This window comes from Primulina tabacum, chromosome 2 (genome assembly GCF_025594145.1).
Source record: "Primulina tabacum isolate GXHZ01 chromosome 2, ASM2559414v2, whole genome shotgun sequence".
In the NCBI taxonomy this organism is placed as follows: domain Eukaryota; kingdom Viridiplantae; phylum Streptophyta; class Magnoliopsida; order Lamiales; family Gesneriaceae; genus Primulina; species Primulina tabacum.
This window is the reverse complement of record NC_134551.1, coordinates 8,605,471-8,616,911: the sequence shown is the minus strand read 5'-3', so window position 1 is coordinate 8,616,911 and position 11,441 is coordinate 8,605,471. Positions and strand designations below refer to the sequence as shown.

General features: G+C 31.4%; 1 protein-coding gene across 1 annotated transcript; it reads right to left on the bottom strand.

The window, feature by feature from the left end:
* Window positions 1–311: 311 nt before the first annotated feature.
* On the bottom strand, window positions 312–1,173 carry LOC142537371 (RING-H2 finger protein ATL79-like). Its single transcript, XM_075642907.1, has one exon. The coding sequence runs from the start codon at window positions 1,060–1,062 to the stop codon at window positions 508–510; it is 555 nt and encodes a 184-aa protein (XP_075499022.1). The 5' UTR covers window positions 1,063–1,173; the 3' UTR covers window positions 312–507.
* Between the last annotated feature and the right edge of the window lie 10,268 nt (window positions 1,174–11,441).

Sequence of the window (11,441 nt, the reverse complement as noted above, 5' to 3'; positions counted from 1 at the left end):
GGAATTATACGATCTTCCTCCCTTACACAAGGTTCTCAAATTGAGTTAAGTCAAAACTCATGCCCAAATCTTAACATGATATCAGAACCCAAATTCCACGGTTATGTGTTTGAATACACAAAATTGGGTAACCCGTTGACTTCATTCTCAGATGTTCATTTTTAGACGTGATGGAGTTATGATATTGAGATAGATCCAAGATCAAATCTTAACATAAACTACAATATAACTTAAAAAATGTTTTTAAATTAAATATTTATTTAAGTACAGAAATATGTTTGAGCTGTTTAAAACGAAATTAGTGAACTTGATGGAGGCCGAATTGAAATATTTCATTTTTAAGGCACCAATTTGCGATTTACGTTGTGTTTATCCACCACCCTCCTCTCCTACGAAGGTATCGTTGCAGAAACTAAACTAAACCAAGAAATTATCTATGTAAATTAGGGAACAGAAAAATGGCAGCCATGGAAATTGTTGTACAATCACACAAGGGCAGATTCAATTTCATGGAGGAGTCGCGGATTTCACCGAACACTGGGTTCTGCAAGTGGGACAAGAAGAATGCAGAAGCAACCATTGTTGGATGCAGTTCACATGGAATCCATGCTCACAATCCTCCAAAACCCTGAGTTTCTCCCCAACTGCGAACTCCGATAAGCAGATAATGCACTCAGTCTCTTCCCCAGCTAGCTTCATCCCCTCCGTGTAATCCAGGACCGGAATTTCCGCCTCCGCACTCCCCGCTCCGCTCTCGAGATCCTGCTTACCAATCTCAGACGTCTGTCTTTGTTGCCTCCGCCGCCGTCTGGTATTCATCCGGAGGACGTATCGAATGGCGGAGTTGAACGCGAGACCGCAGATCAATGCGCATATAAGGATGACGATGACTAAGGCCGTGTTTGCCTTGAACTCTTTGGAACTGGAGTACGGCCACCAGGGACACCTCTGCACGTTGCATTGGGACGACGGATACGGCGGCTGCGCTGCTGTTGATGCGGCGTAAGCTGGTGGAGATATGTGACTGTGAAATTCATCCAGAGAATAAGGTGCGTCCCTCATTTCGAAAATCAAAATTTGATGATTTTTCTTCGTGGAGTAAAACAGAGAAAAATGGTTGAATTGAGGGAGGGAATGAAGGAATTGGTGATGAAATAATTGAAGAAGGCAGGCGTATATGTACAATTTATATATACACACACACACAAATGTGTGAGAGGTGGCGGGTGCAGACAGCATCTTGCAATTAATATTTACAGGTGATATGTGATATGTATTTCTAATATAAGAAAAATATGTAATTATAATTTAGAGTTATAAATTTATAGTAATGATTGAACAAATACATCATTCATAATATAATACATAAATCTTCGTATATATTTTATTTATAAATTTAGTTATATTATTTACAAAATTAAATATGATAATAAAATTTAATAATATGAATTTTTAATAATTATGAAATATGTAAATTTAAAATATAAATATAAATAAATAATAATTTAATAAATAAAACACAATTTTTTTAAAAGATCTAAATTAAATAACGAAATTATATACATTATAATGTATAATGTGTGATGGTGATTTTGGAATTTTAAAAAAATTCACAAAAATAGTTAAATATTAGGATATCTCTCTTAATTAATAGTATAATATATATAATTTTTTATTTTACAAATCTATATTATAAATCCCGCTATTGTACTAAAGAGATGAACGGATACTAACCTGGAAAAGTGACAAATTGTTCTTTTTAGTGTTTCGTCTTTCCACTAAAAATGTCCTCCATTGTTTTATTTTCCTTTTTAAAAAAATTAAAATTTAACTTAAAACATAATAATTTACTTCAACTACGAAACTACTGTAACGTTTCAAAAAGAGAAATGATACATGTACGATGAGAGTTACAAACAATTATATATTGTTTTTAAGATTATCAAATTATCTCAAATGTAAATTTTAAATTAAAGAAATTTTATAATATCAAAAATAATGTGTTATTGTGTGTATAACCATTATTGTATACACAAAATAATTCATTAAAAAAATTACCATAACGTCTCCTTTTTTATAATTAATATCGCCTTATTTTAAATGTTCTATTATTGTGATACACTATTAAATTATTTATTATTTAAATACATTACTTTATTGATTATATGGTATCTTAGTATTAATTAGTTTTTTTTTTTTTGAACATAGTATTAATTAGTTATAGGTTGCTATTCAGATAAATTAACTTATAAATTTTCTATAATTATGATTCAGAATGTAATTAATTTGATTGATTGATTGATTATATCAACGTGACCTAGAGTAGTCAAACACAAGTTAAATACACAAAAGTGGTATCTATCCATTGCTTGTTGCAGTGAGAGGAGTTGGTACAGAAGCTTTTAACTTTTGTATTATTAAAAACTTCTTTATGCACAAAAACTTGAAAGTGATTTAGTGGAAAAAAATAATAACAGATTAGGAAAACGGAAGATTGATTGGTCTTCAGTTTTCAGCCGTCGATTTTTTTTGTATTCAGTCCATGAGTATTTTTTAGTACCACATTTCCACATGAAGTGTACCACATTTTCTATGACATAGTACCACAATTTTGTGGGTAGGGAGTGAACCCAAAAAAATGTTTTGATTGGGGATTTTTCACCAACTTCCCTTAGAAAAATTGTAATTTTAGTTTTGAATACTTGTTTTTTTAAAAAAAAATTTAGTCAGTTATATTGTCAAATTTTAGATCTAATTTCGTAATTTTTATTTTTTAAATATAATTTTAGTCTTTTTCTCGTGGATGTATCGATATAATATTATACACATCAACATCACATTGAAAAATCATCAAATTTGACCAAGATGATTAAAATTACGAAAAAAAACAAATATGCAGTCATAATAACAATTCTCTCATTAAAATTTTGTGTTTATGTAGCATGATTGATCAGAACTTGTGTATGGTGGGATTAAATCAAAATTTGAAATATTCTTTTATATATAGCACATAAAGTTTTGTGAGTTCGTCACCAAAAAATATGAAAAAATAGAAAGATGGCGTGTAATCAAACATCCGACTCCGTTTGTATTATAATAAAAAAATATTGTAAGATACCCACTAAAGTGAAGTTACATGTTTATGCTAATCTTTGTCGAGTGGAATTCTATATATGTCATCTTATCTTTGTTTATTTATTAAATATATAAATGAGACACACACATATCATCTATCCGTTCTGAGAGATGTCAAAATGACTTAGTTATGTTCAATGGTCCACCCTACACTGTCAAATAAGCAGATCGAGTTAACAATTTCTTGATCCATTCAAATAACGGGCGCCCCACCCCCACCACCAAATGGTGGGTGTGGCAGGCCTGTCCATCTAATATAACTAAAAATTAGCGAGGCGAATTGGGTTAACAATTGTCTAATCCTCTCAAAATGAGAGACTTGTCAGTCTTGTTAACCAGTTTTGATGACTCTAGTTGTACCTTGATCCATTTTTTTTTAGTTAATTTCAAGTTTTGCTCGTCTCATTTCCAAATATTGGGTCCAGCATCAATAATTTAATAGATACCTAGGCCTAGCTAGCTACCTAATCACACACACGCATATGTATGATTTAATGTATGCATGTATCCGATTTGAATTTTGAAGCAGCTTCTGGTGCCAAAGGTTAATACGGAGGTTGGAGTTGATTGCATGATCGAAGAATACTGCCAGATCAAAGACACATTTGTTCTTAAGTCTAAGTTAATCATCTTTATCGATCAAACTTAAGACTTGAGAACAAATGCGTCTTTGATCTGGCAGTGTATATATATATATATATATATATATATATATAGAAGGCAAAATTTATGAAGAGCTAAAGGCAGTTAAGTACGTAGCTAAGATTTATTGGTCCATCTCTTTCTCCCCACCACTGATCATAGGACAAAATTTATATATATATAATTGTATTAGACGAAATGGGTTCATCATCAATGAATCGAAGTTGCATGCACTTGTTTCTAACTTAAGGATAACTCATGATTTTGTTCAATAATGCTGGCTACGTGTTACGATGTTTGTGGTTATGATTTATAACCCATTACAAAGGACAAACTTCAAAATATTTAAAGAAAAAAATTGTCCATTTTGGTGTCAAAGGTCCCCCACAGTTAATGAGCAAAGGCAATTGCACTTCTGCATGCCGCCACGGAATCAGAGAAATGTAGGCTCGGGAATACTATTGATTTATTTAAAGTCTAGTATATAATAATTATTATACACTCCCAAAAATTATTATTATTATTATTACAAGAATAAATAAATAAATTCTACCTTTTTTCTCCATTGGATCCGAAAAGTTTATTTTAAGAAAAATTGATAAGCTTGCCGTCCCCTCGAAGTAACAAAGATGGGTAGTTATTAGTTTTAAATGTTTTTGGAAGTTAGTAGCAATAAAAGGAACTCTCACTAAATTCCAGCACTGTCTGTTACAATCCACATGTTTTTCTGTGTGCTCTGCTTTGCTGACGAAACCCTCTTTTGTTTTTAGGTTCCTTCTTTCAGTTCTTACTTCTTTGCACTATCCACTCAACTTTTTTTTAGGGGTTTTCCGACTCTGTGGCCTTTTAGCAGTCATCTAATCATCAATGATCATGTAAAAAAAAAAAATTAAAATGGGTTAACGGGTTGTCCATGAGCGCTGATTCAATCCTAATAATTCAAATATTTTATTTGAATTTTGGGTATTTGAATTGTTGGAGGAGGTGAATATTTTTTACCAATAACTTTCAACTTACACGACAGATGAAAAAGAAAATATATAATATCATAAGTGAGAAAAGTCGAGACCGAACTTTCTCCTTCGCAAACAAAATATAGCACACATTTGTTTAAGCATTTGGAGTTAGACTATGACGTCCAAAATTTCAAAATTTGGAGTCGGTGCAGCGCCCGCGGTGGAAGGCTCAGGGCCAAAAAAATTTTCACCAAAAATCTTGGAGTGGCCGAAAGCTAATCTTGAAGAGGGAGAGTTTTGTTGTGTATTTTGTGTGTTGTTATTGTGTGCAAAACGTAGTTATATTATCGACCATTAATACTATGTTTATAGATATACAAGATGTATGTCACCAGTACTCCTAGCCTTATCAAGACTCTTAATTTTCATTAATTAAAATCCTCATATTAATATTATATAATGTATTTATCAGCTTTTGATAATGCATGATATACTTATTTTATATATACACATTTTTATATCTCCATATAAAGTTTGTATAAAAACATTAATATATTTACACATGCACATTTAATACACGCACATATATATTAATTAAAATTAAATAACTATTATTTAATTAACTTATTAGTTAATTAATTATAGATCACTATAGACTATTTCATAAGAATTTTGTACACATTAGTTTTCACTACTACTAGTACTATTATTTAATTAGTAAATTTCAAATTCACTAAATAAATAATTGTGAACTCATTGTAACCCTGATCGACAATCCGACAGCGCTGATGTATCAAGGATACAAGTTTTTTTCACATAATGAAAATTGAAAATTTCAAAGATCAAAATTTTCACTATCCATATTCGGCAGCTGCCAGTTTTGTGAATTCTTTCATCAAAATAGGCAGTTCCATCATCAAAACAGGAAGTTTCATGCTCCTTCCTCAATTAACAATTAAGCTAACTTTCATTTCTTTCATCTCATGAAATAAACTTATAAACTCATTTATAAGCATCATGTTTAATCTCTATCAAACTACAGTCGTCAAATTCAACTCCTCGAACTTTGACATTCTCAACCGGAGCAGATAATATGACACTTGTCTGACCTTCAGTGGTTAAGGGAATTGCTAGCTATGGGTTCACATCTCTATGTGATTCAAAATTACGTTTATTCTTATCGGGCTTACCCTAATTAGCCTCATTCTTTTCATCATCACTTTGATCAAGAATGTCATAACTCATTTTTGATTGCATCCATCGGATCATGGTAAGAGCTTCTAGTAGCATTGCCCCATGATCCCTTAGGCATCACCGAGTGTCTGCAAGAACATTAAGTTATGGTTAGCGTACAGTATGGTCCCTTCAACACATATTTCCCGATCGAATCTACAACCATTGGTATATCGAGAGTTGCATATGAATTCTATAGTGATGTGATGTATCTTTAAGTAATAATAGTGGTATGGCATGTGAAACTAGAAAACGTATTTCCCTAAAGCACATTTCTTTTTTTCTGGCTGGAGACTTTTTGCACTATTAACTCATCATATCACATAAGAAAGCTTCACCCGTAGGCAAATGGTAAATCCCCGACTACAATACATTTTCTCCTACGTATTTTAAAACTACACCCAATCTCGCCACTTGATGACCCTCAATGAAGTCGGTAAATGGATCAAAGTGCATGCTAGTACGTAGAGCATCTATATTGTCCCGGGTTAAAAGAATAATTGTGTACAACTATAACCGTAGACTATTTCACTCGATAAGTGAACCACTTGTACAGTCCAAGGGATGGTTGTTCAATGCATCATTATATGATCACTTATATGTATGAATAGACATCTCCATATCTTTACCAATAAAATATGATGTTTACATCACAGATGCTAGTATCGAGCTCAAACGATGTTTATCCTTATTTTAGGCGGCTGATTCGACTAGAAACCTATTTAGAATATATGGTACACTTCTTACTGAGTTTCATGATCTTACATCACAGACGCTAATATACATTTTGGCTCGCTGAGCACCTACTCTAACACTTTCTCATTTTCAAACAAATTAAAATGTATCATACATTTGTTTAAACATTTTGATTGTGCAAATTTGATTCATTTCCGACCATTGTGAAACATTAATATCGTCGGAAGGAATGTTAGTAAATCAACTACGAAAGATCTTAAATCAAATTATGTTTTTATTCGATTTTTGTATGATATTCAAATTAATTTTTCATCATTCATAACAAAACCTACATTAGTTGATGTTCTGCCTAGATTCCAATGAATTGATATGCATTTGTTGTGACTTGAGAGTGGCTTTTGGTGTCTGTTTATCTGATGAGCATTATGAAATTACATTTTCATTTGAGAATGTTTAGTGAAAAAAAATTTGCATGAATGCAGTATGTTGAAACACAAACTAGTCACGATACGTGTTCTAAGAGATGCATTACATAACCAGAAATCATGAAGTGTTCGTAGATTTTTGTTGAGTTCCTTGCAGCACAAGATGGATATATATACGAACTAATGCTATAGTTGAAGTCAAAAGAATCGGCGCTTGCGAACTGAAGTTGCATGGTGGTCGAACCCTCATCCTACATGATGTTCTTTATGCACCAAAAATTAGATGAATTCTAGTATATGTTGTTGTTCTTTTAGGATTTGGATTTAGTTTGAACTTTAGTAGTAATTTTGTTCATATTATTATGATAGCTTGTATTATGGTTGTGTATATCTTAGGAATGATTTTATTGTATTGAATGTGATAGATAAATGTTTAACTATTATGTTGAATGTTGTTTTTCGCTAAATATTTGTTCATCCAGTAATGCAAATGTGGATGCTTACATTTAGCATGCTATATTAGGTCACATTGAGCAAGACATGATGAATCAACTAATAAAATTATAACTGTTATGTTCTGTTTCTAAAGTTGAATTGTGATAATTGTCTTGCTAGTAAAATGACACGAAAATCATTTGAAAAACCAATTATGAAATAATTTTATTGCAATTGATTCATTCAGATATATGTGGTCCAATGAACGTGAAGGTTAGATATGGAGCCTCATATTATTACATTCATATATGACTTCACTCATTTTGGTCATGCCTATTTGATTTCCCATAAGTCTGAAGCATTGGAATGTTTTATACATTTTGCAAATGAAGTGGAAAATCAAATAGACAAGAGAAAAAAGGTCTTGAGAACTGATAAAGGTTGTGAAAATCTATTAGATTAATTTAAAGATCTATGTGATGAAAGTGGCATAACTATTTATCACAAACCTTAACAGAATAGTGTTGCTGAGAGAAAGAATAGAACATTGTTAGATATGATGTTGTGCATGATGGTGCAAGCTAATTTGCCTATTTATTTTTGGGGAAATGCTTTATTAATTGTTGCCTATGTCCTGCACAAAGTGTTATTCAAAGTTAGTTCCTTATTGACTGGTAGAAAACTAGACTTGTGTAATCTTAGACCTTGGGATCAACTACTTATATTATTAATCTACTAGTAAATATGGGAAGTCTGCTCCTCGAGGAAATAAATGTATTTTATTAGATATTATATGCATTCTAAAGGTTATGTGTTTATTGATAAACAATATTATAGAAACACTACTGAAATTGATTCAAGAAATGTAAAATTTCTGGATAATGACTTTCCTAAAAAAGGTGAAATCAAAGGGGGTGAATCTTTATTTGAAGTATCAAATTCAGATAAAGATCTGTTTCTAAATGAATCATCAAATGCCCAAGAGGAATAGTTATTGCTTGATCCTAGTGGGAGAAATCCCGATCACAATGATTCATCTTATCCCAATGGGATAAATCTTGAACATGATAATTCATCTGAGCCCCAACTTCCAATAAAAATGTTTGCAATTATATCCTTTTACGTCGATAACATATTGTTAGCCGGAAATGATCATGAATATGTACAAACCATCAAGATATGGTTGTCCTCAAATTTTGAAATGAAAGATATGAGTGAGACAGATTACATTCTTGGTGTTAAAATTAACAGAGATCATTCTTGTTGTCTCGAGCATCATATATTAAAAAGATTCTAGAACGATTTAGAATGTCAAGTTGCAAAACCATTGATACTCATGTAGCCAAAGGTAAAAGCTTAAGGCGTGAATGTATCCAAACACTTCTGAAGAAATACAAGACATGTCTAGAGTACCATATTCTAGTGCGGTTGGATTTTGATGTACGCAATGATATGTACTCTTCCCAATATTTGTTATGCTATGGGTCTAGTGAGCAGGTGTCAATCTAGTCAAGGAAGAAGACACTAAGGTACATTTAAAAGGATTCTAAGATACCTAAAAGACCCTACATATTATTTTCTTTATTATCAAGTAAAATATTTAACACTTAACTGGTACACAAATGTTGACTTGGGTGGTGATTTAGATGAGCGTAAATCAACTTCTGGTTATGATTTCTTGCTAAATGATTGATGCATATCTTGGAGAAGCAAGAAACAAACTTGTATATCATTATCCAATAATTTGAGGCATGTCCTTCTGCAATGCAAGAAAGTGTTTGGTTGAAGAGATTCATATGACATTTGGATATGATAAGTAGTCCAGTGGGAGCTGTAACGATTTATTGCGATAGTCAATCAACAATTTCTTTCGCTAAAGACCACAAATACAATGGAAAAACCAAACATATTGACACAAAGTACAAATTTATCAAAGATATAGTTGAAAAGAAAGAAATGATTTTGATGATGGTGGTTGATCGGTTTATTAAGCCAATACCAAGAGACGTCTTTGTCTATCATGTTATAACTCTAGAATTCTGTAGGGTGTGATTTTATACGAGCACATGAATATTTAAGATATTTTGCTCATTATTGAAATAATATTTCATTATATGTTGTGTGTACACATTTTCTTTCTGAATTATTAATATGCGAATTATGTATGCCTGACAAATTGATATTGGCTCACACAAGCAATCGCCTCGATGTTGAGTAACATGCAGAGATGAGACAATGTTGATTTTGTTGTGAACAAATCCATACATATGTTGCCTTGGTAATGAATTACTAAGATGAGATTACTTCATTAATAATTTTGTAATCAGACTGAATTTTCCCACAATCCATTAAACTTGTCTGATAGCCAGATTAAAGTTTTCTTTATCTTGATACTTATTGGAGGATAAATAAATGGAAAACTCAAGTGTTGAGATATACTTGAACTATGATATGTACGATGTAATATATTTGTTAAGATATACATTTTTAAAGAGGAACAATCACATTGCAACACGTGTTTCATACCATAATACTGAAGTAACTATTTGGATAATGAACAGTTGAGTCTCAGTTCATTGCGTGAGATTTATAGGTTTATTGTTATTACTTTAAAGTTTCGATTGTTTCTTTAATTTTATTTTATTCTTGCTACTATACCATGCTATCAATAGCCATGGATGATTCGATAATACGGTACATTTCTAAGAAAGCAGCTAAAATAAAGATTGAAATATTCTAATGAGAATGAAATATTTATTTTGACACTTATTTTATATTCACAATTCGACTAATTATGTTCAACTTAGTTATTAAAACATAATTGTGAATATAGGCATATACCAATAGTTTTGAATAAATTATGTTCTTTTATTTTATTTTGAGATAAGAGATATGTTAATTAATGTAGTAAAATAAATATGAGGTATAGCGAGTTGAATGTCCTCATATACGTTTTAAATTGAGCTACTATACATCCTTAACTGGTGTATAGCTCTGAGCTCTTATTTAATATGCTCGTTGGTCACACGATCTATTTGCTTGTATGAAATTGGTGGTATATGATTATGATCTGTCGAGGCAAGATGTCTAGCACTCACGCGCGAGTGAGAGATATAAGAAAAGTAAAATGGGTTTACGGGTCGTCCATGAGTGCTTACCCGACCAAAATAATTCAAATATTTTATTTGAATTTTGAATATTTGAATTGTTGGAGTTAGTAATTATTTTCTGCCAATAACTTGTCAACTTCCAAAATACATAAAAAAAACAAAAGATATATCATATATTTCATGCATTTTTCAGAAGTGAGAAAAGTCGAGATTTACTTTCTCCTTTGCAAACAAAATATATCACACATTTGTTTAAGCATTTGGATTGTGCAAGTTCAATTCTTTTTTGTTTATGACTGATGTCGGAGTATTGTGAAGCATTAATATCGCCGGAAGGAAGGTTAGTAAATAAACTACAAAAGATCCTAAATCGAATCATGTTTTTATTCGATTTTTATATGATATTCTGGTTAATTTTTCGTTAGATCTATTTTCCTAAGCCTCTAAGTTTGACGTTATGTGCATCGCGGAAAGAAAAAACTACTTACTCTTTCACTTTTTTGTCGAAAAATTTAAGAAAACTTTCATTACATAATATTTCAAAAATTTACATTCTTATCAGAATGTTCGAGGTAGATTAAACCAATTGTAACCTTTAAAATTTAAACGTTGAACTTTTCATCTCATAAGAAACGCGCTAAACAGTCTACCTTCTCCAAAAAAAATTTTTTAACTTTTTATCTCATAAGAAATTAGGGTTCCACAACTTATTCTTCAATCAAAATTTATTGTGTTATTTTTTCTCTGCAAATTCTCCAAGTCAATTATACTTGGATATTATTAGTACCAAACGCTTACTAGTAGGCCAA